The sequence below is a fragment of the Cnephaeus nilssonii genome (assembly GCF_951640355.1).
Source record: "Cnephaeus nilssonii genome assembly, chromosome: 21".
In the NCBI taxonomy this organism is placed as follows: domain Eukaryota; kingdom Metazoa; phylum Chordata; class Mammalia; order Chiroptera; family Vespertilionidae; genus Cnephaeus; species Cnephaeus nilssonii.
In genome coordinates, this window is record NC_137092.1 from 1,592,999 (window position 1) to 1,620,602 (window position 27,604).

Below are 27,604 nucleotides of genomic sequence, written 5' to 3' on the forward strand. Positions count from 1 at the left end.
TGAAAGGGATAAGCAACGCTTTCCTTTTGTCCGTATACCCTAACCGCTGGCATACTGTCTCTCAGGAGATATTACTTAGCCAAACTAGAAAGCTTTACTGTACTTGCTAAATGCACAAAATTACCCCTACATTATTTATGTAAATAACAAAGACATAGAAATAAAGCATATATAGATACTATATATGCATGTACTAGTGAACTTTCAATCAACTATTCCAATACTCTATAATGAAGCAGCCTCCTGTGAACCCAAAAGACTCACACACACACACACACACACACACACACACACACAATTCTGTCAACTGCAAGGAAAGCACCCTGGTATGCAAACTGATCCTTACATTTTTGTCCCCCCCAGGCAACGTCCCTCTTCTCAAATGGCAATAGAGCACAATGAACCCTTCTCTCCGTTGGCTACCAGCCTCGGGTGAACGCACACAGCAACTTCCGGCAGAGGACTCACTGCATCAAAATGCCGCAGTCCGTCAGCTGGAGGGGCTGTGACGCTGGGTATCCGGGACGTTACTCCCACTGATGCTATGGTCGCTGAGAAATGCCAGGAAAAAGTCACCCGAGCAAACGAGTGGCCACGCTTCACCTGTCACACAGCCTGGTTGGGACTGACGCCCACGCCCTGGTGCGCTGTCCGTGACGTGCAGCCGAGGGAGGCTGGGAAGACTGACCTGGCTTTGCAACCAGCGGCTCCCGGCACCCACCCTCTACACCAGCGGTCGCCAACCTTCCGGACCTCACGGACCACCCGTGATCCGCGGACGACCGGTTGGCGGCCGCTGCTCTAAACACTTCTCGCTCCCACGCCCCTGTCTGTGGAAGCGGGTTCAGTCTCCACTGACTTGCTGAGCTATGAGGTTTCTAAGAGCTAAGTCTCTCCGGGAGCGAAGAACTGCGGTTCCCAACCACTGTCTCACCAAGCCCGCTTCCAACAAGCAGCGTCCTGCCCCGGCTCTGGGTCAGCTTTGCCCTGCTCAGTGTGGCTCAGTTGGCTGGGCGTCATCCTAGGCACCGAAAGGTTACCAGTTCGATTCCTGGTCAGGGCACAGGCCTGGGTTGCAGGCATGAGGGAGGCAGACAATCGATGTTCCTCTCATTGGTGTTTTGCTCTCTCTCCCTCTCCCTTTTCCTCTCTGAAAATGAATTTTTTTAAAAAATCTAAAAAAAGAAAAAAAGAAAAAAAAAGAATTCTAAAGGGTCAGCTTCTTTCTTGTGTCAATTCATCTTCAATAACGTTGTCCTAACTCTATTTTAGGCCACTCCAAAGAGGATTTACCAAATGCATTCTTTTAACAAAACAACGCACTAACCTTCCCTGCTTTCCCACTACGTTTTCCTTCACGAATTAAGCTCTGTGCCGGGGCCTTGGCCGTCCTTATTCACGTGACGCTGCCCTCCGGAAGCGAAGAGGAGTCAGAAGAACATCTCCCTGAGGGGAGCGGGAAACGCTAGGAGACCCGCAGAAGGAGGACACGGGAGGACGACCCTCAACCCACCTGTTTGCCAAGGACGTCCTCCCTGAGGCCGCGGTCCTCCTGCTCACCGCTCCTCTGCAGTGTGATGTGGCGCTTGTCCTGTGTGCCGCCACCCCGACACCCCGTTGGAGATGGGGGCCCCTTTCATGCACTTAGCTCCCCTGGCCCGTGTCTTCCCGACACCAGCCCCGCTCCCCGCTCCTGTCCGCGCAGTGTCCCTGTCTCCCCAGGACAGGCGCAGGGGAGGATTAGTGGAGCAGGGCGACCCAGTGACAGCGGCGCTGGGACGGCTGCCTTTCTCAGGTCTCATTTTGTCCGAATTTGGCCTTAGATCACTTTTTGTAGAGAACCTGAAAAACATGTCACAATACAGGGCGCCTGACAAAGAGGGCAATTCCATCCTCTAGGCTCTGAGAGGACTCCCGGCTGTGCCATTCCACTTACCGCCGAGGACTAAATGCCCGGGAATTGGCCTCGCGCTCACCTGCGAGGCGTGGAAGTGTACTGTCGGGGGCTCACGGGGAGCTGTACCTGGAACAGGCGGAAGGAACGCCCCGGGGGCTGGGCACAGCCCCGCCTTCCAGAACCACCAACGGAGCAGACGCTCTGCTCTGCGATTTGCCAGGCATTCAGACTTCCCTCAGTTTTAACTTGGAAAACACCATTTTGCTTTAGCGCCTACGTTTTCTGCAATATTTTTCCCATCAGAAAAGGGCCCTGGGATAGTCTAAAGCCACGGGCCCAGGCCCTCTCTTGAAGGACCTCCCATGGCCGTTCGCGGTCGCCAAAACGTCCCATTATTCTTGGAGAGGCAGAGCAACAGTCTCCCTGGAAATCATTAGGGATCCGAGACCTAGCCAGCTATTTGCAAACACAACAGGGTTTTAAACAAATGCGAGAGCGTCCCTCTGCACATCATCTGGGATGGCGGACGAACCCTAACCTTCTGGTTCATCAACCTGAACCCGAGGTGCCCCCCAACCCCCCTTTCAGGTAAGCCCGGCTTCATCTCTACCCTAAACAATTTCTTATGGCTCCTAACTTCTGACCACTGCTTCTCAATCTTTACTCTCAGATATAATATAGCCACACAAATGATAATTAATGAATCCGTTTTTAACTTTCTAAGGAATGTATGGGAAGATATTTAAAAAAATATTTTAAAATTGATTTTTAGAGAGAGAGAGAGGGTGGAAGGGAGGGAGAGGGCTGCCTCCTGCACGCCCCCTACTGGGGATGGAGCCTGAAACCCAGGCATGTGCCCCGAATGGGAATCAAACCAGCAACCTTTCCGTGCACGGGTGTATGGGTCGATGCCCGACCCACTGAGCCACACCGGCCAGGGCTATCTGGCTACCAGCTCCCCTGCTTGCCCCCTGGTTGACCACGGACCAGAAACATCCTTCCCTAAGCTCCACAAGGAGGCCGTGTGCTGTCTTACAATGGCACGGGCTCCGCGCTGGCTGGCGGCGGGCTCGGCCGCCTCCTCAGGCTGGATCCAGTGTCTCGGGGCCAACGACAGCTGCCTTCCTGGACCGTGGCAGTCCGTGCAGAGCATGTCTATCTACCTGCCTGTTTCTACATCTGTCTCCAACCTTCTGTCCATCTCGACGCCTAAGCTACGGTTTAATGATCAGCAGAAAGCACCGGCGATGTCTAGCCAGCTCCTCAGCTCTGCGAGGATCTGAAACGAGCCTCTATTTCCCATAGGCAGAGACCACACCGGATATGTGAATGTCAACGCCAACAGACCACACCTACGGTGCGTGCCTCCAGACGGCAGAATCGTGTCAGCCCAGTGGTTTCTTTCAAACAAAGCTAAACAGAATAAGCAAAGTAGTCTTGAAATATCTGACTGTCATTTTATTTTATTATGCTGTATTCACTGCAATTTTTTTCAATATTGAAATAAAATATGCTTCTGATTAAAACCACGTGGAACATCCAATCCCCTGAGACAGGGTGTTAGCCATCACATCCCCTGCCCTGTCTCCGGGAGGCAGAGGGATGGTCTTGTTGTCAATGTAATCGTGGGCATGGGAGTAAATGATGCCGCCCGCTGACCCCGGCACCGCCATCTCTCCGGGGACATTCCCGGCGTGAGAACTGTCAATCTACACGGACACGAACATATTACACATCTCCCTGCAGTCGCCTGTCTTCTCTTTCTGGGATTCCTTAATAAAAAGATTCCCTCTCTGATAAGGACCAGCTGTGCAGAATATCCTGACATTCCTCATCTCTAATCCCTTTATTTTAAAGAAATATTTCCTGGAAGGGGAAGTCAATAATTCAGCCAATTCTTTTCTCCTCTCTGTTTTTCCTTGAGCATACCCTGCATGTAAATGTGTGTCTGAGGTTTTAGATGAGTGAAGTATTAATAATTACGCAGAGACCAGGGAAGTAGATCTAAAGTATTGATTTAGCTGTTTGCTGGGCCTCGCTTTCCGCAAAATACAATTTCCCTTTGTTGTTTTGCATTAAAATTGCCTTTGGTTCTCATTCTCATGGATATAAAGTGATTCCTTCTATGAAAAGTGTCATACATTTTCCCAGGAGAAAATAGGACAAGGAAAGTAGAAATTATCAACTATGTCCATCAAACAAACACGCAGCAGCAGAAAAAGTCTTCTCAGTACAAAAACGCACCGCCAGGCCCAGCAGGAAGCGAGGAGGCCTCGGTGCGCGGTTCAGCTCCCGGTGCTCTGGTGAAAACCAAGTTGCACTGATAGACACAGGTGTTAGTCGGAGCCAAGAAGCATGGCAGCCTCAACGTGTAAGGACTGGAAAGGAAGAGCGGATACTGACGAGAGGGAGAGAAATGCAAGAGGGAAGTAGGGGTTGGGCTATGGAAACTTCCGACGGATCTTGCCCGCCCTCCTGCCCCCCAAAAGTTAAGTTTTTCTTAGCATTTCTTACTATATATAAACCCAAGCAATTAGGAATTTCTAGACTGGCCATTGCTAGCTTCCCGCATTATCATCTTCTTATTTACTAGAGGCCCGGTGCACGAAATTTGTGCACAGGGGGGGGGTCTCCTCAGCCCAGCCTGCACCCTCTCCAATCCGGGACCACTGGCTCCTAACTACTCACCGGCCTGCCTACCTGATTGCCCCTAACTTCCCCCAACTGCCTCCTCTGCCAGCCTAGTCGCCCCCAACTGTCCCCCCTGAGGGCCTGGTTGCCCCATGCATTCTGTTGCTCAGTCGTTTTGTCGCCCCTCACTGACCCCCTGCGGGCTTGGTTGCCCCATGTAGCCTGTTTGGTCATCCGTTTGGTTGCGAAGGTCACTTAGGGTTTTATATATATAGATTATTGATTTTTAGAGAGAGAAAGGGAGAGAGACAGAAATATCAATGTGAGAGCAAAACATTGATTGGCTGCTGCCTCCTGCAAGCCCCCTGATGGGGACTGAGCCTGGCATGTGCCTTGACTGGGAATCAAACTGGCATCCTTTTGGTGCATGGGACAAAGCCCAACCAGCTGAGTCACACCGGCCATGGAGCCATACTAGAGGCCTGGTGCACAAAATTCGTGCACGGGGGTGTGTGTCCTTCAGCCCAGCCTGAACCCTCTTCAATCTGGGACATCCCTCTCACAATCCAGGACTGCTGGCTCCCAACTGCTCACCTGCCTGCCTTCCTGATTGCCCCTAACTGCTTCTGCCTGCCAGCCTAATCACCCCCTAACCACTCCCATTCCAGCCTGATTGATGTCTAACTGCTCCCCTGCCAGCCTGATTGCCCCTAACTGCCCTCCCCTGCAGGCTTGGTCACCGCTAACTGCCCTCCCCTGCAGGCCTGGGTCCCTCCCAACTGCCCTTCCCTGCAGGCCCGGTCTCCCCCAACTTCCCTCCTCTGCCGGCCTGGTCACCCCTAACTGCCCTCCCCTGCAGGCTTGATCGCCCCCAACTGCCCTCCCTTGCAGGCCTGATCACTCCCAACTACCCTCCCCTGCTGGCCTGATTGCCCACAACTTCCCTCCCTTGTAGGCCTGGTCCCTCCCAAATGCCCTTCCCTGCTAGCCATCTTGTGGCGGCCATCTTGTGTCCACATGGGGGCAGCCATCTTGTGTTGGAGTGATGGTCAATTTGCATATTACTCTTTTATTAGATAGGATGTTCCAAACGCTAAGCTAACCAAACCTACTTCTTAGATTTAAAATTTCCTGAGTGGTAAAAACCATATAAGGTGATAACAACAGAATCACATTTATTAAATACAAATGACGTAGAGAATGAGCCTGCCTTAGGAGTTTGAGGTCATGTGATGACTCTGCATAGAGTAGTGCATTATAAACAATTATTAAACTTTGGGGGGTGCATTCATGAATTTGAGATTCCCAGACAATAAATACATGCACACTTGACATCCATAATTAATTTTTATTAAGTGTAGATTAAAGCCAGCAGGATAATTGGATACCACAATATTTCAACTCAAGAAAACAAATGCAAAATATCCGGGGCCCTCCTTACAATAATATAAGACAACAGAATATTACGCTGATTTCTTTAATAAATGGATGATTTCCCTATTTGGAGCCTCTCATTAGAACACATTGGGGAAATCAAGCTACTTCATTGTGGCACGAGATCCTATAAAAGCAACAATTATCAAAGTAGATGGTAAAATTATTGTGTGGTCTGATTAATTAAATATTAGCCAGGAATATTCCATGCTAATCCTCTAAATACATCAAAAAGAAAGGGGAAAACCAGGCATTTCTAGTCTCCTTGTCTGACTACAACTTTCTGAGAACTCTAATCTCCTTAAAGGGGCAGTTCTCTGACTCCCGAGGAAGAGACACCTTTATAGCAACAAATGTCTATGACTAGTCAGGTTCCATATATAGCCGTGCTCCCACGTTACAGATGAACGTCAGTAAAATATATTTGACTTTTTACAAAACAGACATCGCCCAGGCATGGGTGGTGCACACAAAAATATTCGCTGAATTCTTGTGTATAATTTTCATCATCTTTTCAAAATTAAAACAAAAGCATTCATTGAAATGAGTGATTATTGAGTGTACGCTGGTAAAGGAGGGCTGTAGAATCAGGAGTGGGCTCCGCGTTGGAGAGAAGATAGCGGGGAATGAAGAGGAAGTGAGCACACGTGGTGGGGATGGAGAAGGTGTGGGCTCAGATAACCGGACATCAGCTCCCAAGACAGCAGAGGCAGCATAGTTCTTTGGGAAACCAAGCCCAGAAGTTGTCTATGGAGAAAACCTAGTCAGACATGATGGCCAAGTAGCCAGAGGGTAAAATGTGAAGACAAGGTCACAAAGACCATCACCGTTGATGTTAAAGTTGCCTAAGAGGATGGCAGATAGGAATGAAAAGTCAGATATATATACTCATGGAGGCTTGGGGTGAAGGGGAGAGGGAAAGAGCAGGGGATGGGAGCGAGGACCAGGGGGCTGCAGGACAGGAGAGCATGGCTGCATTTCATGGACCGCGGCTCCGTGACGAGGCATGGCTGACAGAACACGGACAGGGGCCCAGGGAGCCACTGACGCACCCACTGGCCTCGGACAGAGGCACGGATGTGCATGGGTGGGGTGGAGCGCAAGCAGGAGACTGGGGAACAGTGGCTCTTTGGAGAGAGTTCTGGAGAGGGCCACCCTCTGAGATACTTTCCTGAAGGCCAAGAGGGAGATGCGCGAGGCCAGGAAAATACTGGGGTGGTCATCAGGAGGTGTCCAGAGGTTCTGAGCTTCAGGGGGCAGAGCAAACAGAAGGCAGGTGCTCTCAACAATGAGAGAGAATCACTGATCGGGATGGAGCCCGCAACCCAGGCCCTTGACTGGAATCAAAACCCGGACCCTTCAGTCCACAGGCCGACGCTCTATCCACTGAGCCATACCGGCTTGGGCCCTGGTGACTACTTACTAGAGGGAATTAACCTTCAGCAACAGCGGAGGACTCTGAGCAACAGGAGCGGGGGTGACAGTAGGTGTCACTGTTTCGGCCACGGGGAGGACGCCGCTCTGACTCATGGGTGTGCCCACGCCGGTGCTCAGGCTGCATCTGGGCGGCAGCACGGGTCCCTGGCAGGGCCTCGCTTGGGGTGGAGGTTCGCAGTAACCGCCAGCGTCTGTTTCGGCGGAAAGGCCGAGTAACTGTGGACAAACGGACTGCCAGTTTGCACAACACCGGGACCGATGTCTCTATCCTTCACTCGTCTGTTAGCAAACCAGGAGCTTGGGCCACATGAGGCTCGATGACTGACGATTCGATTCCTCTCGGGCATCCGAGGATGAAGTTCAGTCAGGGCTGTTGGGAACGCTAACAGGTGGCGGCTCCGTTCTCTCTCCTCTCCCAGATTTCCTCGAAGGGATGGTGGGGAGAAAACCCCAGTACAATCGGGAGCTCACAGGAGGTGAGAGGAGTCCGCAGCTCGAGCTACGAGCAGGAGAACGCCCGGGAGAAGCCCAGGTGTGGCCATCTACTCTGTGCAATCAGCCCCGCACAGACCGGGACGGACTCGGCCCTCTGTCTCAGACTAGCCGACATGGCCAAGGGGACATGGATTCTGAAATCAGAGAACAATCTGAACACGGGATTTTGACAGTTGCCTCAGAGAAGACCTTCTGGGGCAGCGGTCGCCAACCCTGCGGACCTCACTGACCACCAGTGTCCGCGGACCACCAGTTGGCGACCGCAGTTCCAACGGTTTCCTATGGTACGTGTCCTTTATGTACACAAATGGCTGATTTCCATAGCTTCTGGAAAACTTTAAAAGATGTGCATGTGCACATGACATGTAATGTGATGTCATGATGTATATGAAGGAGGAGCTGTAGAGGTGGCCGGGCCCGGGGCCTGGCCCTCTGAACACCACCAGACCGCGGTCTGCAGGGAGCACAGACCTCCGTGCGAACGATCCCAGGCCGGAGGGAAACAGGTCTCGACGGAGAATGACTGTCCCCCCCAGACATCCGGCTCCTCTCACCCAGATTCCCCTTGACATCTACACGCCGTTCTGTGTCTGTAACCACCGCCTAGCGTATGTGACGCAGTCTCGTGAAGAACGTGGGGAAAGTGAAGCTGATGGAGTTAGAGAGGAAAAAAGAAAGAGAAAGAATACATAGCAGAACAGGTTTAGCAGTTTTTGCCAGATTCTTGGGAGAGATCTGATAAAACAGGGCCTCAGAAATGACCCCTAGCCCAGCCAGCGTGGCTCAGTGGTTGAGGGTCAATCTATGAACCAGAAAGTCACGGTTTGATTCCCGGTCAAGGGCACATGCCCGGGTTGTGGGCTCAACCCCCAGTGGGGGGGCATGCAGGAGGCAGCCGATCCATGATTCTCTCTCATCATTGATGTTTCTATCTCTCTCTCCTTCTCCATTCCTCTCTGAAATCAATAATAAAATATTAAAAAAAGAAAAATACAAAAATAAAAATATAATCTGCAGTTTATCTGATGGTGCTGGTGGTTCGGGTGGGAATGTAATCACCCAATTAAGAAGCTCTGCCTGGAGTTCAAGGTCACACTCTAACCACACGGCGTCTGTCCTGGTGTGTGAGTTCCCATCAGGGAGGTCTTGAAAGGGGGTAAGCAGAGATGAGGCAAAACTCTGAGTCATAACACATGACACAAAACCCCAGAGCTGAATAGCATGTGTGCGAGTATCGGTAAATTATTGAGGGGTAATGACGGTCTGGGTAACGACAACTATTACTGTCATGGAGGGTGACATGTCATTATTGGTGTTGATTTCTACAGTTTCCAGTAATCCATTAAAAAAGTATTGAACACATTGGTTGTTTTTTGAGTTTGTAAATGTTCATTTCCCACCCCCGACCTTATAACCCTAGAGCCATAACTAAATTTACAGTTCAAGCTAAATCAAGCACAAAATGGTTACTGATCATCTCTAATACTGGAGGTTTTAAAGGATACTTGATAAAAAAATTAAAATGCAAAAAGCAGCACAAAGTTAAATTACATTATTTATCATGGAAAGATTAGGCAACCTAGTTACTTTCCTAAATTCAGCATAAATAAAATATGACAGATTTTTCTTTGGGGTGATCGAGTATACAGACCAGAAGCTCCCCAAAGAAGCTGTATTCCTAAAGTTAACTCAGTCCTTTCTTAACACTCTAGGCATTTTACCAACCTGAAAGGTGAAATATTCCCCTAAAAATGACTGCATGCTAAGGTATTTCTTTGCTTCATGTACACAATGGATAATTAATTCAAGAGGAAAACATCTCGAAGCGTGAAAAAAAATAGCCAACTGTGACATTCAAGGGAACTATACACACGCTATTGAGGCCAAGCCCAGGGAAGCGTACGTCCTTCCTGCCCTAGTTCCAGCCCCGTCTTGATGAGCTGGAGCTCATTTTCCAGTTAGTGAATTATCTGGGTCTGGGTTCTTCTCTCCCCTCTGGCTGACTACCTCTCCCTTCCTCTGCTCAGGAGCACTTCCGCCAGAAGGGGGAGAACATCCAGTCGAAAGTAAAAAGTGAGCCATCCACGGGCATTTTTAAGTACTCTGAAGCTTGAATTAAATTTTTTCTTTTCTTTTTAAAAATATATCTTTTTATTGATTTCAGAGAGAGGAAGGGAGAGGGAGGGAGAAATAGAAACATCGGTGATGAGAGTCATTGATCAGCTACCTCCTGCATGTCCCCTACTGGGGAAGAAGCCTGAAACCTAGACATGTGCCCTGACTGGGAATCGAACCTGGGACCCGTCAGTCCACAGGCCAATGCTCTATCCACCGAGCCAAACTGGCGAGGGCTATTTGTGATGTTTTAAGGAAGTTTGTTTGCCTAGTGATTCAGTTCGTCACCTGTGCCTCTGAGACCAATCTTTCAGATGGTTTATAGGTAATGAGGTCATATTTGTGGGTCACAAATACAGCCTTAAATGCTGCTTAAATTGAATCAATTACACAACCATAAATGATGGTTGAGAAAGGAAAATGGTTATTACAGTACACAAACACAAACCTTTAAAATAGTACTGTTAAGTATTTATTAAAAAACACACACACAATCTTAAAGAACAAAGAGAATGATTTCAAGTAAATGTCTTAGAAGACCTAAGGGGAAAATGTGAAATTAGTTTCTTGTGAAAAAAAAATCTCTGGCATAGCGCCTGCACAGTACAATGTAAAAGAATAAAATGCCTACTGGCTAAAAGAGAAGCAGGGGTGGGGAAGGTGGTCCTTATCAACAGCCCCCCCCCACACACACACAAACCAACAAAAAGTAAAATAGTATAGGTAGCTTGTAAAAAAGTTAATACAATACATGCAATTGTAGGATATTATGTTAAATAACAACCTTTATATGACCTTCTACTTTTGAGCCTCTCATAAATAGTGGTGCTTACTTCTAAGATTGTTTTCAAATGACCAAGTTAAAGGGGCCTTTCAGGATGAAAAGGATTCATTTGAGGGACGGAAAGGGGCAGAGGGGGAGTAGGAGGCTGTACCACAGCCTTTCTCTCTCCTGGTTCCCCTAATACAGTGGTCGGCAAACTCATTAGTAACAGAGCCAAATATCAACAGTACAACGATTGACATTTCTTTTGAGAGCCGAATTTTTTAAACTTAAACTTCTTCTAACGCCACTTCTTCAACATAGACTCGCTCAGGCCGTGGTATTTTGTGGAAGAGCCACACTCAAGGGGCCAAAGAGCTGCCTGTGGCTCGCGAGCCGCAGTTTGCCGACCACGGCCCTAATCCTTTAAGGCAAGAATGCACCGGAGTTGGGTTCTCCACAAACCGGAACCCTCACGGGTGGGAAGTGTCACCCAGCTGAGAGGAAGTCAAGGAGCCTGCTCTCCGTGTGGGAGTGTGCGCCTCGTTCTCACTGCTGACAAGGTCAGGCCAGGGAGCAAACACGCCCAGCTCAGCAGCAGCTCCCGTTGCCGCTCTCCTGAGCCAGTTCATAATAAGAGGAGGTAATGCTACGCGCCCTGGCGGCCCGGGCTCCTTCCAGGCGGTGAAGCACTGCCTCACTCCCAAGCCCGGGGGCGAGGCTGGGCCCCACAAGGCAGCCGGCCCATCCCAGAGCGCAGGGCGTTTGGGGAGAACGTGTGCTGCAGGCAGCTCATGCCTGGACCGTGCGCCGCTCTGAAAGGCGGAGGTGGGTCTTCAGGCCTCTCCTTTGCCGAGTGACACGGAACGAAGCATTTTCATCTCTCAGGAAGCAGCAGCTGACACACCCACCACAGTGCTTTGGTGTCTTAGCACCGCAGAAGGTCACATCTAACCTCCAGTGGATTCCCATGACTCAGTCTCAAAGTGAATGTGGTCAGCCTGGCTGGTGTGGCTCGTGGTTGAGCATCAACCTATGAACCAGGAGGTCACAACCCGGGCATGTGCCCTGACCTGGAATTGAACGGTCACCTCCTGGTGAGACGATGCCAACCAACGGAGCCACACCAGCCAGGGCTCTGCCCTGTTTTCTTTAAGAAGTTTTAGACTTCCAGGTTTTTCATTTCGGTCTACGGCTATTATTTTGTATTAATGTTTACACACTGGGTAAGATATGCATCAACATTTCATTTTGGGGCACGTGGACACCCAATTTTACCAGCGTTATTAGTTGAAAAGACCACACATATTTTGTTCACTGTATTTCTTTGTAAAAAATTAAATTATTCATGCGACTGACTGCCTTTGTGGTTGTTTTCTGGACTCATTCCGCTTCATTAATCCAGTTTCCTGTCTGTCTTTATTCCGACACCAACCACATCGCTGTGGTTAAAAATAAGTCGTGAAATCAGAAACACTTAAGACTTCTATTCGGTTCCTTTTGAATTGTTTTGGCTCCTGTGAGTCCTTGGCATGTTCATACGAACTTCAGAATCAATTTGTTAAACAAACTCTCCCCAAATATCATGCTGACATTTTGGTTGGGATGCACATCATCTTTAGATCAATCTGGGGGACACCTGACCCCCCAACAACAGAAGCCCCGTTGCTTCAGGTCTTCTCGATTCCTGTCCGCAGCAGATTGTGGATTCCAGGGCCCCGTCTCTCAGTTCTCTGTCAGGTCGGTCTGTCTGATGTTTCTGCTGCTCTCGGTACCTTGATAGAATCCGATGCATTTATTTCCATTTCCAGCCGTCTACTGGCTGTATATTAAAAAAGTACAAATGACCTTCCTAAGTGGATCCTGCATCTTGCAGCCTTGCTCAGCTCATTTATTATTTAAAGTGATCCGTCGGCAGGCCGAGGCCCGGAGGAGGCGAGCTGGGCCCGCGCCTGGAGTGCAGGGTCTCAGGGAGGACAGGAAGTGAGCGGTGAAGACAAACCGCATTTAATGCAATGTTTTGAAAAGCCAAATTGGAGAGCAGCATCGCATAGGCTGGAGGCCTGCGTGTAAAGAAAGCGGTTTTTCCCGGTGCAAGCAGGTTTCCTACCCAAACAGTCTGGGGATGGAGACGGCTCTGCCTTCCCTGCGGCTGCACAGCTCCGCTCTTTTCCGTCTCTGACTGAACGGGACCGGAGCTCGAACCCGGTGGGGAACGGCAGAGGCAAAGCCACTTGTTTCTCGCAGGAAGAGCCCGCAGTCTTGTCCCTTCACTACGGCTGCTGCTGCTTTTCACTGCTTGTCGGCAGGTGAAGGAATTACCTTTGTGTTCTTAGCTCTCGGAGATCTCTTAAAAATTCGGAAGAGATTTTTGGATTTCTTTAAATGTCCTTTTTATTTGTTTGGTTTATGGAGATGAGTATAAAGGTTATGTTGTTGATGCTATTAATATGTAGTTTGTAATTTACACAATTACATTCTATTTAGTTTTTATTATCTTCTTATTTTTACGCATTCAAAACATTTTTCAGACAAAGGCTTGCAGGCTTCACCACCGGGTGCCTAGGGCGTCCAGGGAGGACTCTGTGCTCAGAGGCTCCTGGGGAACAGCGCCTCCTGGGGTCCTGACGAAGAACAACTTCTCCTGCGCAGCGCTGACCTCGCAGTGATGACAGAGGGGACCCACAGCGGAGGGCGCTGTCACAGCGGCACATTCACGTGCCCGCTGTTCCCCTTCGTTAATTTCTCTAACAAAGCCGCCCGCTGCCTGTCTGCACCGGCTCAGGCACGGCTGAGCCCCGTCTTGTCGGAACTCTTGCCTTGGCCTCCACGCCGGACCGAAATGTCAGTCTTTGCTCGCTAACTCCGTGCATTCGGACAAAATGCAGCATGTATTTTTTTATGTTATTTTTTTTTTTGGGGGGGGGGTAACGTTTTCTTTCCAAGACTCAAGTAGATGATTTCTAAGGCTTCTGCAGGGAGAATAAAGGATGCACTTAACGTTGATTCTTGGAAGCCCTAATTATACAGTACGTCTCTTCATAAGCTTTGCCAAATTGCAGCTTGGGAACAAAAAAGAATGCTCTTCGTTAGTAATAAATTGTCACCACAAGGATCACTGTGCCAAGCCGAATTCACAGAGAAAGAAAAGGCAACCTTGGGAGCTGAGCAGAGGCTGGCTGAGTGCGGGCTGCGGGGTGGCCGTGCCGGCTGGGACAGAGCCCGCCCGGCGCCATCGGGGCTCTCGGCGCCTCTCCCCTGGCCTTCCAGCTGAGCCTGGGTCCCGGGCCTCCCCTGCAAGCAGAGGGCCGGCCGGCCGAGGGCGTCAGAAGACCTCTGGCCCCCGGCGCCGTTCTTCGGAAAGGCTGGCCTTGCTTAGCAGTCGCCACAGGAGGTGGCTTTGCCCCGGCCCTGTCATTAAAGGTGTAGCACTCGGTGGCGAACAAGGTGGGAAAACTGCAGTGCGAGTGATAATTAAACGTGAAGAAGGAGGGGTCCCCGCTCTCATGCGGCTCCCGGCCTTTGTCCTCAGGGTGGTTCGGAGGCGCTGGGGCCGTCCGCCCTCAGCCCCGGGGCTGCGTCCAGTGCACCCAGGCCCCTCTCCCGGGTCTGAAGGGGACGCCGTTGTGACCGGGGTTAAAGGTGGTCCTTTAGACGGGGAGCGAGAATGTTAGCAATGAGCCCTGAGAACACATCACGAGAATAACGGGCACCATGGGAGTGGTGAAAGAACTGGAAACGAGGAAAGCACGCGTTGTTTTCTCAGAAGAGAAGGCATCGGGGAGAAGAAAACCGTTTCCAGGGAGAGGGGGTCTCTCCTTCCCATTGGACCTTGGAACCACCCAGCCAGGGCCTCCTCGTCCTGGCTTCCTGTCTACTTCCTGTGGTTTCATCACCGGGGCCATTGTCCTGACATCAGACTCCTGCCCGGGGAGGGAGCTCAAGACAGGCCCGTGCTCAGAGCGGTTTCCCGGAGGCACACGGTTCATCTAAATGCCACTGAGGCCGTCCCTGGGCAAGTATGGTTCATGCTGTTCTTACGTTGCTTTAAAAGTGATCCTGAACCTCTGAGGGCCTGACGGTCTATGGCAACACGGGCAGATGCTGGAGAGGATGCTGTTATGAGACAGGAGCAGGGATGCAACAAGCAAGTTGCCAGTTCAAATCCTGGCTTCAGCGTTGAACCGCTGTGTAACCTTGGGTTTGTTCCCTAATCTCTGTGTGCCTCGGTTTCCTCATCTGTGAAATGGGGGAAATAAGCGTACCTGTCTTAGAAGGTTCTCAACAGATTAAATGAGTGTTTAAGTGTATAAAGCACTTGGGCATTACTTAGTACAGAGTGAATATTGTATAAATGTTCAGTTATTATTATTATTACTAGTGGCTGGTGCACGGATTCATGCACACTGAAGGGGGATCTGGTGCAGGTGAACCTGATTCGGGGCCGACAGGGCCCCAGCAGCAAGCTAACCCACGGCTGATTCCACAAGGAATCGGGCTCCCTCCTCCCTCCTCTCTGAGTCCGGGGTGCGGGTGAACCAGATTTGGGGCTGACAGGTCCCCAGCAGAAACCTAACCTACTGGTCGGTGCGTCCCCTGGTGGTCATTGTGTGTCATAGCTACTGGTCGAACGATGGAATGATCGCTCAGGCTTCTATCTATCTATCTATCTATCTATCTTATTATCATTATTATTTTATTGCATGTTTAGTACCTAGCATAGCACTTAATACTCTAGGCCAGGGGTGGGGAGCCTTCTTTCTGCCATGGGCCATATATTTATAACATCATGCTCTGGCCATACAAAATGACCACCTTAGAAATTAGCCTTCTGTGTTTGGTCAAACATTTAATAAACTCACCCCAAATGCCTTGGCAAGGCCGGACATTCCCCACCTCTGCTCTAGACCAAGGTTAACAACGTATTGATTATTTTTATGGCTGACCACCTTTTGTCCGTGTCGTTCTGAGAAAAGCTTCCCCAAAGATGTGTGTCCTTTAAAACTCAAATAGCTCAACATGGTGGTCACAGACACATCAGCACAACGAAAAAACACAAGTCACTGCAAGATCAAGCCCAGAAAATGAGAAACTCCAAATAAGCGGGAGCTATAGATCTCAGGGGGGTCTGGGTCCCTGCACGTCCAAAAGGCCGACTCGAGGGAGATGAACGACGTTCTATGTTCTTACATTTGTTTCCAGGTAAGAGAGGATGTGGGAACACTCAGCGCTTTCTAGGAGAAAACAGGACTGGATGGCTGAGGTAACAGTGGGATACCCAAAGTCCCTTGTATGATTTCCTTCTATCAGTTTTTTTGGGGGAACGCCCACAAATTTCATTAGATTTTAAAATATATATCATTAGAATACATGAAGTAGTCTTATTTATCTCCTATGAACTGATGTAAAAAACAGTCTACAACGTGCGCATATGTGCACACTCACAGACATTGCCCTAAACTTCAATTTACCACCAGCTGATTCAGAGATTCAGAAAGAAAGGGAGGGAGGGAGGAAAGGAGAGAGAGAGAGAGAGAGAGAGAGAGAGAGAGAGAGAGAGAGAGAGAGAGAGGTGTGTGTGTATGTGTTCATTTGTGTATTTGTGTACAAGGAGGGGGAGAGATGGGAGGAGGGAAAGAGAGAGAATGAATGAATAACCTGAAGAACAACTCCAACCAATTACTGAAGAGAAAATACTATCTACAGGGTAAAAAACTACAGGCGATGAAGAATAGGTGAGCCCGATTTTACTGTAACATTTGTGCTCAGGACTTTAGAAGTAAAAAGATCATTGACTCATTTAGTGTGAGGGGTGTTAAAATTATTTGGCAAATTATTTCCCACTGAAAACACAGAGATAAACTTTACAAGCAGGTCCTCGGCTTCTGCCTCCAGTTCACGTTTACGGTGACTGACAGTCTGCAATTCCTCAGTAAGGTGCCACCCTCATAAACACCAGCCATGAGAGTGAAAAGCCACCAACAGTGTGGCTCATTCCTGTCCCCCGCCCCCCCCCCTGCCCTCCGCCACTTCTGCAGACACCTCTCCCCTCTGCAAGGCCTCATTCAGAACCCGGCCTCGCACGCGCAGCGCGGGGTTTTATGAGTTCTTGAGCTTTTCTTTCTTTTTTATCTTTCTGTGGATCAGCGAAGCCACTGGCAGATGCTTTAATAAAATATACTGTAGGCATTAATATTTATAAGCCTATGAATTGATGTTTAAATAAACATTCACCAACTGGACGCCAATTCCTTTGTTTTAGACGGTAAATCACACTTACGCGGTCTGGGAAGTCGGCCTTGAGCTCCGTGACACTCTGACACCAATAGGCGGCCGTCTTCTCGCTGATGAGCTCGATGTTGAGGAAGGAGCTCTGCCCGGGGCCGAAGGAGGGGCCGGAGGTGGTCCCCCGGATGATTCTGGGCGAGACGTTCGTCACGATGTCCTAATGAAAGATAATGACACTGAGCCTCCGGCAGACAAAGAAAACCTGTCATCTTTATTCTACGCCTATTTCCACGGGACGTGATTTTACCAAGTCCCTTCTCACATGTTTAGAGGAGAATTTTAAAATATATTTTATCAACATTAAAAAAAAAATCTTTATTGTTGAAAGTAATACACATGTCCCCTTCCCCCCACTAAAATATGTTTTAAATAACACTGGAGCCTTAACTCCTTCCAAATGCAAGAGTAAAATCAGCTATTTGTTAGCTTTATTTAAATTATATCCTGTGATGATAAGATCAGCAGAGTGAGGAAAAAAAGGAAATTCATTTTCACTGGTGTTGGGCCTACACATTTGAATTTATTTGCAATTAAATAATAAAAATATGAGGAGAAACATGTAAGAGTATCATTTCAGCCCATTTAATCCAAGTATTTCCAGTGAGATTTTAATTCCAATGAATAAGAGTTAATGTTTATAAAGGGGAAAATGTTTTCCGATAGGTAGTTCTCAGGTAACTGAGCCAACAAGTACATATTGGTACTGCTGGCTCGCTCAACGCTAACACACATCCTAACATCCTAACTGGGTCACCCAACCCCAGGATTCCAGCTCGGAACCCCCACTCCATGAGAACCCACTCTGCCCACACCAAACCTTCCTGAGCACTATCAACAGTAAACCGCCCAATTAACCTGCTTGTTAAGTCTAATTAACGACCCACCACAGCTTCTATAGCTTAACAACAAAAAAAACATGCTCACATAACCAAAAAATGAAACAAAAAAGAAGAAAACGGTTTCTTCAGCCAACTTCCAATTAAAATTAGTTTTGAGTAAAGGTCATTTAGTGAAGGATTTTATCAGAATTAGTCATTTAAGTACCCCTCCTCACCATCTTGTCACTTCTAGGAAGATAACATGAACCCCCATTAGTAGATAGCAATTAAGGTCAATTTACATATTTTAATTAAGAACCACCCCATATAAAACAATTAGCGTAATAGGCATCCTAACTGGATTTCATAACATTTGGACGTTTTTCCAACTAGATAGACAGGAAACCTTAATTAGCATTAATTAGTACTGATCTGCATATGTTTGATAAGGCATACCCTTGCCACAAAAGATTATTTATTCCCGAATCTGCCAAATGCTACAGTTGCCGAGGATAAAAGGACTTTTCTTCCCGCTGCATGATAATTCCCGGTAATTTACATTCACTTTTACATTCGAATTAGTATATTATAACATAGCTGGGATAAATGTTACAATCAGCCTCCTTAAATATGTACATTTTTACTTATAGGAACCCTGCCAGTTAATGTTTTACTAATTAAGCCTTTTCACGGCTATTGTCATTGTGGGCAACATCCCCAGCCTCACTTTGATTTGCTATTAGGGAGCCTTGTTACAGGATCTTAATGGAGTCACTCTGGGAAGCTGCAGCCCTGTGGGTCAGGATTCTGTCGCTGCAAACGCTTCATTCCACGCTCTGCGCCCCTGCACCCGAGTTCTGCGCCCCCGTGCCCCTGCACCCCTGAACCCCTGAGTTCTGCACCCCTGTGCCTCTGTGCCCCTGCACCCCGGCGGGTGGAGGCTGCGCAGTCTCCTCTTCCCCCCCACAGGACCTCTGGTGCTGCGCAGCTGTGGTCCTAGGAGACCTGTCCAGAAACGGTGAGCTTGACCTCGCTGCCCCTGGAGCTTCCAAGACCTTCCTGCTGGCTGGCCCTCGAAGGCTGGGTTTCTCTGACCTCTAGGATCCGAACAGGAAGTCTCCGCTCAGATACAAAGCAACTTGTAGTCTTTCCTAGGGCAGGTGGGTGGGAATCCTGGCGGGCCCCTGGCCCCCAGGGGACGTCTTGGATGTCCCCCTCTCAGGACCATAACCAACCACAGCTGCCTCTGCGCCTGTGCCCTGGGCGGCGCCCACACGGGCAGTGAGTGCAGGAAAGAATTAACATCATAAACAGAAAAGACACAGGATGGAAGGAGGGCACCCAGACGAAGCATGTCCCGCACTCTGAGCCAGGGGCTCTCCCCGCCACCCTGGTACTACGAGGCCACCTTGGCCAGAAGGGCCAATAAGCTAACACTTTCCCTGGAGGGCAGTCAAGCAAGCAAAGGCTTCTTTATAAAAATGCTCTCTCCCTCCCCCCACCCCACCCCCAACTGACACCTTAAAACGTCACATGGACCACCAGAGAGAGCATCCTCCCTGTGAATGAGTGAAGTTCACTGCCAATGCTGGGGTGGTTTCACTTTTCTGGAATCTGGTGTTGAACTGTAAATCTACCAGGATCTCCTTAACCAGGATGGAACGGGGACAAGAAATCCCAGCAAAGCAAACCTACTTTGCGAGAGGAGTCCTGTACTCTATGCGGATTTCTGATAGTGTTTCCCCAAACAGGTCAGTTTTCTCGTTCTTTATCTCAAGCAAAAACAAACAAACAAAATGCGCGCGCGCGCACACACACACACACACACACACACAAACTACCTTTAATAATTGCCCAAACAGCCAGGCCAGTGTGGCTCAGTGGTTGAGTGTCAACCTATGAACCACGAGGTCATGGTTTGATTCCCAGTAGGGGGCAGCTGATCAATGATTCTCTCTCATCATTGATGTTTCTCTCTCTCTCTCTCCCTACCCTGTCCTCTCTCTGAAATCAATAAAAATGTATAAGTAAAAAAGACACAAGAACCAACTGTCCAAATTACAGATGCCTACTGTGAGGAACCTATCGACTACCCATCATGCAATTTTAAAATGCGGCCTATTCCAACTTCAACCTAAGTGTCAAATTCATGCTCACCCAGCCCTAAACCAGCCATAGAAATTTTACTCTCGGCGTCCTTTCCCAGTTCAGTCATGTTTGCTACCGCACTGCCGAGAACCCTCCCCACTGGCTGGAGGCTTCTTGCAATTTTTAAATTAAGTGCAAGATGAATGAAGACTTGGATACGACCAATTATCCCTGGTTATTTGATTAGAGTTTAGAGTTAGAGCTTCAATAATTGGGCAATAACTTACTGACGCTTTTGACCTGGGAATACTAGAATTTGGGTTTAATTCTATAAGATGATAATTTGCTTTAATATTTAGTAGCTCAGTCATATTAGCATTGCTTCGGGGAGTTAATGTAACAAATAAACACATTCCAGAGCCCTTAGAACAGATAAGAGCTCATTCTCCACAGCAGAGAAGATGAATTACCTAGTTCTAACCCCGGATGCAGGAACCATATTCAGATTTTTGAAAATGGATGGCTATACGTAAGGAAGTGGGGCGCTATTCTGCTCCGTGTGACATTGTCACTAATTATAAAATGGAGTGCGGGTGACCTCTGACCTTGAAGTGACGACGGCGATTTTTCAGCATTAGTAAAGAGCTTTGAATGGTAAACAGACTGATTATATTTGTTTAAGTTCATTTACTTGACCTCTCTTAGCCTGAAAAGACTACAGTTGTTTCCATGGTTACCAATGGATTAAGATACTCACCATGGTCTCACTACATAGAAAAAGGACACTTTGCAGTGATGACTTGCTAAGAGACTAGGAAAAGAAATGGGGTCCAAAAGAGTTGGATGAAAATAAAAAATAAAATGTACCGAGGGAACCACAGCTACTGTATCAGAGCAGATGCATTTTAGAGAGAGATGTTACTGAACGAAAAGAGCAAAGTGGGAAAACATACACAGGATATGATCCCTAAACCCAGCAGAGCGCTACAATATACTGGTAGCGAAACATACTTTTGTGGCAAAGCATAAGCAAGACAATAATTAAAAACAATGTAGGGGCCAAAACCGGTTTGGCTCAGTGGATAGAGCGTCGGCCTGCAGACTGAAAGGTCCCAGGTTCGATTCCGGTCAAGGGCATGTACCTTGATTGCGGGCACATCCCCAGTAGGGGTTGTGCAAGAGGCAGCTGATCGATGTTTCTCTATCATCGATGTTTCTAACTCTCTGTCCCTCTCCCTTCCTCTCTGTAAAAAAATCAATAAAATATATTTAAAAAACAAAACAAAACAAAAAAACAATGTAGGAGTGGAGCGTGGTTGCCTGTGGGAAGAGCAGGTGCTGGGAGAGGAGTCGGAAGGGTGGGTCTCTGTGAGTGACAGACAGGCTTAAAGACACCTCATCCCTGAGAGGCTGAAGCACCTGAGGGAGGGCGGACTCTGCATGGAGGTGTGGGCAGCACAGTGAATGAAGACTGCGACAAGCTTCCGGGAACGTGTACGGGCGTCCCTGCAAGCCTGCAACTGAATCCTCAGGAATATTCGTTTCTTTTTTAACATCAAGATTCTCCTGTGAGCTGGTTGGTCTTGACAAACCAATCTTTTAATGACTTGGTTTTCTGAGCTAGAGTTTCAGAAATGACATGCACTGCAGCGTAAGCTGTGGGCGGAAAGCCACCCCTCTCTACAGACGTGGGACTTAACGCTACATCCTTCCCTAAAACGGGAGGCTCGCGGCCAGTGATGGCGCAGCAGACGCCTGGTCAGGGGCATGCTCCCTGAGTGCCAGCCGCGTGCTGCTGCCCTGGGAACAGCGAGAAGTAAGCGAACCTGCACGGCGGCCCCGTTTCCAGTGACTCCACTGCTAAGGTCTCTGACGTCTTATTTTCTCATGAACCAAGGACGTTAATATTTGATTCCTCTCCAAGATCAACTTGATAATGGTCAGGATAACCTCCCGTTGGCTGTTTTGGAGGGTGAAATGGGGAGGATGAGAAGGTCTTCTTCATACATCAAGTTTTCCATCCTGGTGTCTTAAAGAGAGACAGGCTGGCCAGCGACCTATGAACCAGGAGGTCACGGTTCGATTCCTGGTCAGGGCACAGGCCTGGGTTGCGGGCTCGAACCCCAGTGTGGAGCGTGCAGGAAGCAACCAGTCCATGATTCTCTCTCATCATTGATGTTTCCATCTCTCTCTCCTTTCCCCTTCCTCTCTAAAATCAATTAAACAATCAATTATATATATATGTAAAGACAGCACCCAAAAATCTGAATGAGTGACCAAGTCTCTCCATTTGTCCTCAGGAACTTTGAAGCTACCTATCCCCATGGAAAAAGTACAACAGAATGAATGTTTAGAGCACAAGGCTTTCATCGCCATCATCGGACCGGTCCTCACTCTGTCCCTGCCGCTCCCGCTAAAACCAGGCCTTCGAGACACTAACGTGACCTGTCTGTCCACTGGTGCCCAGCCCGTCAACGCTGGAGACGGGGCCAGAATCCGGGGGTGGTTATGTGATAGGGAGAATAATAATAATCCTACCTAATAAAATAGTAATATGCAAATTGACCGCACCTTCACTATGCCCAAGCCACGCCCACCAGCCAATCAGGGCGAGTATGCAAATTATCCAACAGAGATGGCGGTTAATTTGCATATGCTGAGGGAGGGAGGAATGAAGACTGAAGACAACTTAGAAGGAAGAGGGAGGAAAAGCGGAAAGCAAGGTGGCTGCCAGAGGGAAAGCCCAGGCGGGGCGGAGTGGGGTGGGGCAGGGCGGGGTGGGGCGGGCGGCAGTGGCGTGTGGGTGCAGGCGAGGAGGCCGCAAAGGCGGCGGCAGCACACGAGGCCACAGCGGCCGCTTGCAGGATTCTTCCTGCAAATGGGCTACTAGTAATAATAATAATAATAACAACAACAACAACAATAATGATCCCTTAACACCTGATGTATGTGATAACAACCAGGACTAACTTGGTTGCGAGAAAAGTCAACTTGAACAGTGAGCCATGCTGGCCGGGCTCCTGCTGGAGTTATTTGTACCCGGAGCTCACAGCAGCTGCGCGTTCGCCCAGATACGTTTTACAAGAAACAGACGGAGCGCCTTTCCGGGGCCGGTATCAGATGGATTAGAATGGGATTAATCAAGGACAGACTGATTAAATTATGGGGTTCACTGTTCAGATAAGAGGTTTCAGATACACTCTGCCAAACGGTAATTGACTTAGCAGGTCCTGCTGGCCTGCCCGGAAGATGCGCCTGGGATGGGCGTGGGAGACGAGGTGCAGGGCCCCCGACGGCAGCTGCGAGGGTGTGTGCACGAGCCAGTCCCCATCATTCTCAGTCACCCTCAAGTATCAGAGCAGAATGTTCACGGAAAAGAGTAAGAGATTTTTAAACGTGATAGAAAACTTGTGTGCATGCTGTGCTGTAAGTCTAGATAGCGCCGTAAATGAAATGGGTGCTAGCGAAGGAAGGGAGCGCAGCGTCTAAAAGAATCAGACAAGAGTTTTCCATTCCTGCAAAAAACAAACACCCCAAATCTTACAACACAGTACGCTGAACATTTCTGGACAGGATCTGAATAAACAGAAGCAGAGGATGCACAGCTGTGCCGGTGTCAAAATACGGAAATCTCTGGGAGATCAGAAATGACAAGGACACGAGGTCCCCGGGGACAAGCCAGCCCCCGGCAGGGCGCGATGCTTGCCCTCGAGGTTTCTCCAGTGCCGGTGGCCAAGCGCCTGAGTTCTCGTGGCTTAAAAATGTCACAGAGAGCGAAGTCGGGGCGCCCAAGCATGGAGGTAGGGAGATTAGCTACCTCCTCGCAGAAGTCGGACCAACAAAAAGGGATGCTCTCTCTGCATTTGGGAGCTAGAAAATAACTACAGGGTGTTGGGTATGTGTCCTTTCTAGCCTTTGTATCAGATTAAAGCAAAACAAAAATAAGATAAAAACATCTCCCAAGAATTCAACCTTGTGTGAGCCCCAAAACCAGACGCCAAAAATTTGGTTGAAAAGTGGCTCCCAGAAACTGGCCCACACATGGTAAAACGTATCAGGCGAGAAAGGTTGCTCTCTCAGATGCTCAGGGCCCGTGGCAGACGCGTGTGACTTGGGTGTTCAGGGGCGCAGGACTTTACACCCCGAAATACGACTCTGTGGCGTCAGGGTTCTCGGACTCGGAGTGTTCTCAAGAAGAGGTTTCTACTTCCCCCGGGACTGCCTGGACGCCTTGGACCGAGGGCCTGGTCCGGGGAGAGCAGTCCCCCGGAGACACCGTGAGAACACGGGCCGGGCGCGGGGGCGCGGGGCAGGGCTCGCAGACCCCAGTCCCGCTGTGTCTGGGTGTTGCAGATGGCCCGCCAGCGTTTGGGTACCCAACATTTGCTTCCCCACCTCCCTGTGCCCTGCCTTCCTCCCCGGAAGCCCCAGACTCCTGCCCCTCCTCCTCCGTGCGGAAAGGCCTGCAGGCCCGTGGGCCTCCTATTCTAACGGAGCCCCGTCCCTACAAAATTAAATTTGATTTTTTCCTGTTAATCTGTCCCAGGTCAACTCAACTCTTTTTTTTAAGACAATATTTTTATGGATTTTTAGAGAGAGAGGAAGGGAGAGGGATAGAGAGACAAAACATTGATGAAAGAGGTCATCGATTGGTTGCCTCCTGCATGCCCCCACCTGGGGATGGAGCCTGCAACCCTGGCACGTGCCCTGACGGGAATGGAACCGTGACCTCCAGGTTCATAGGTCGATGTTTAACAACTGAGCCCCACTAGCCGGGCTCAATTTAATTCTTAAACCAGCCAGACGAACCTAGAAAAGTGGCTTTTTTTCTTTTTCTTTTTGAATCTCAAACTCATTTTAAAATCACTTCAGGCAACTCACACAGTTTTGGCTACTGAAGGAAATCCACCAATACCCTCCTGACTAACATGGGAAGACCCAGTGGGAGGGAGGGAAGAGGGAGTTTATTTCTGCCAAGATTCGGGGAAGCCATTCGGCTAAGGAAAAACCACTCATTTGAGCAAAGAGACAGTCAGACTCCCCTAACTCTGAGGCAAGCAGCCCGGAGACTGAGTCATGGAAATGATCAAGTTGAAAGTCTGTGTCCTCATAATCCTAATCTCCCCACTCGATGCCATTCCTTCCTGTGTGAGGCCCTGAAAGATGCGTGTATTATATAATTTCACAAAACACCACTCAGAGAGCGTGCTGTGTACTGGGGCGCTTTAGCCTTGACAAACAATGACTTGATATCGCATTCAGCGGAACACAAAAAGCAGTCTTCATCACAGGTTAAAATTAGCCTTGGAACAATAAGTGCTTTCAAAGCCGGTCGAAACCCCAAACTGCCTTGCGCACATCTCTTTTGAGGAAAGGCAGACGGGTGAACTGAAGGACGTTTGAAAAACTTCCTGCCCTGTCCTCCAAAGTTTTCCTTTTTTCTCTTTTATTCTTTCATAACGGATACTGTTTTTGTTTAATTGGTGATACAACATGGCTTCATAGATTTTATAAATTGGAATCAAAGTCAAATAAAAACCACCAGGCAAACCAAGGGACTGTGAATTCCAGACCTCGGAACGTGTTCCATGCAACGGGGCTCCGTGTTAATCGTCGGGGTCACAATTTTAGGAACTAGTGGAGAAGGAGGACATGGCTGTGGCCCAATAAGACTGACTTACAACCCCAGGCAGAGGGTCAGATCCGGGAGTGAGGGCCTTGGTTTGTTGACCTCTGTTCTAGCATCGGAGACGCCCAAAGACGTGACCTCTGGGAAATCCTCCTTGTAACAATCGCTCCAGGAATGTACTAGTATCCCCCACTCAAGACACACTGGGTCCCGCTGAGGTCTCCTTGCCTGGACTTTGTCCTGGAGTGTGGTCACTAGGGATCTCCAGTTGAGGTGCTGCTACATCAGAAGGTGGAGGTCTCAACCCTGAGGGAGCCATGGACTAGCAGGTAAAAAGTCTCAATGGAGCCCAGAGCTGATGGTGTCTTGGGTGAGTCCTCACCTGGTCAGCATCCTTTCAGTAACCATGCGTGTCTACAGTGTAGAGTGGCCAGAGGATGCCAGGAGGCGGTCAGAGATTCATGTCCCTCCCACTATGTCACTCTGCATGAATACACCCCAGGTCCTTTTCCCAGCTAAGTGAGCTCGATTTTGAGTCTCTCAGTCCCAACCTGTCTTTTTAGTCTCTATTTCATTTATTTCTGCTTTAATTTTTGTTATTTCCCTCCTTCTACTATCTTTGAGCTTCATTTTCTTTTTCTAGTTTCTTCAGGTGTAAAATTATGTTATTATTTTGGGACGTTTCTTGTGTCTTGTATCTTGAAGCAGGCATTTATTGCTATGAACTTCCCTCTTAGAACGGCTTTTGCTGCATCCCATAAATTTTAGTGTTACATTATAAATTTCATTTGTCTCATGTTATTTTATTACTAGAGGCCCGGTGCACAAAATTCGTGCATGGGGGCGGGGGTTGTCCCTCAGTCAAGCCTGCACCCTCTCCAATCAGGGACCCCTCGAGGGATGTACGACTGCCCGTTCACAATCCAGGACTGCTGGCTCCCAACTGCTCGTCTGCCTGCCTTCCTGATTGCCCCTAACTGCTTCTGCCTGCCAGCCTGATCACCCCCTAACCACTCCCATGCCAGCCTGATTGATGTCTAACTGCTCCCCTGCCAGCCTGTTTGCCCCCAACTTCCCTCCTCTGCTGGCCTGGTCACCCCTAACTGCCCTCCCCTGCAGGGTTGATTGCCTCCAACTGCCCTCCCTTGTAGGCCTGGTCCCTCTCAACTGCCCTCCCTTCCAGCCCTGGTGCCTCCCAACTGCCCTCCCCTGCTGGCCATCTTGTGGTGGCCATCTTGTGTCCATATGGGGGCAGGATCTTTGACCACATGGGGGCAGCCATATTGTGTGTTGGAGTGATGGTCAATCTGCATATTACTCTTTTATTAGATAGGATAGAGGCCTGGTGCATGGGTGGGGGCCAGCTGGTTTGCCCTGAAGGGTGTCCCGGATCAGGGTGGGGGTTCCCTTGGGGTGTGGGGCGGCCTGAGCGAGGGGCCTGTGGTGGTTTGCAGGCCAGCCATGCCCCCTGGCGACCCAAGTGAAGGCCCTGGTATCGGGAATTTATTTACCTTCTACTTCTAATTGAAACTTTGTAGCCTGGAGCAGAGCCAAGCCTCCTGCTCGTTCTGTGGCTGGCAGCCATTTCTGTTGGAATTTATTTTCTTCTATAATTGAAACTTTGTAACCTGGAGCAGAGGCCTGGGCTGGCCAGGGTGTGCAGAAAGCTTTGCTTCCTCCATTGCCAGGGGCAACCCTAGCCTCCCGCTCTTTCCAGCTCTGTGGCTGCCGCCATTTCTGTTTGGATTTGTTTACTTTCTATAATTGAAACTTTGTAGCCTTGAGTGGAGGCTTAGGCCAGCAAGGGCAGGCGGAAAGCTTGGCTTCCTCCATTGCCTGGGAAACCCAAGCCTCCCTCCTGCTCTCTGTGGCTGTAGCCATCTTGGTTGGGTTTATTTGCATACTTGCTCTGATTGGCTGGTGGGCATGGCTTGTGGTATAGCGGAGTGATGGTTAATTTGTATATTACTCTTTTATTAGGTAGGATTTCTCTTCTGACTTTCTTTAAT

The 27,604-nt window shown here is 49.1% G+C and overlaps 1 protein-coding gene across 1 annotated transcript in view; it reads right to left on the bottom strand.

Moving 5' to 3' along the window:
• DPYD (dihydropyrimidine dehydrogenase) overlaps positions 1–27,604 on the bottom strand; it is a 362,324-nt gene that overhangs the window by 101,177 nt on the left and 233,543 nt on the right. The window contains exon 14 of the mRNA XM_079761319.1: positions 17,053–17,217. Coding sequence (XP_079617445.1) covers positions 17,053–17,217 — 165 coding nt within the window. The remainder of the gene's footprint in view (positions 1–17,052; positions 17,218–27,604) is intronic.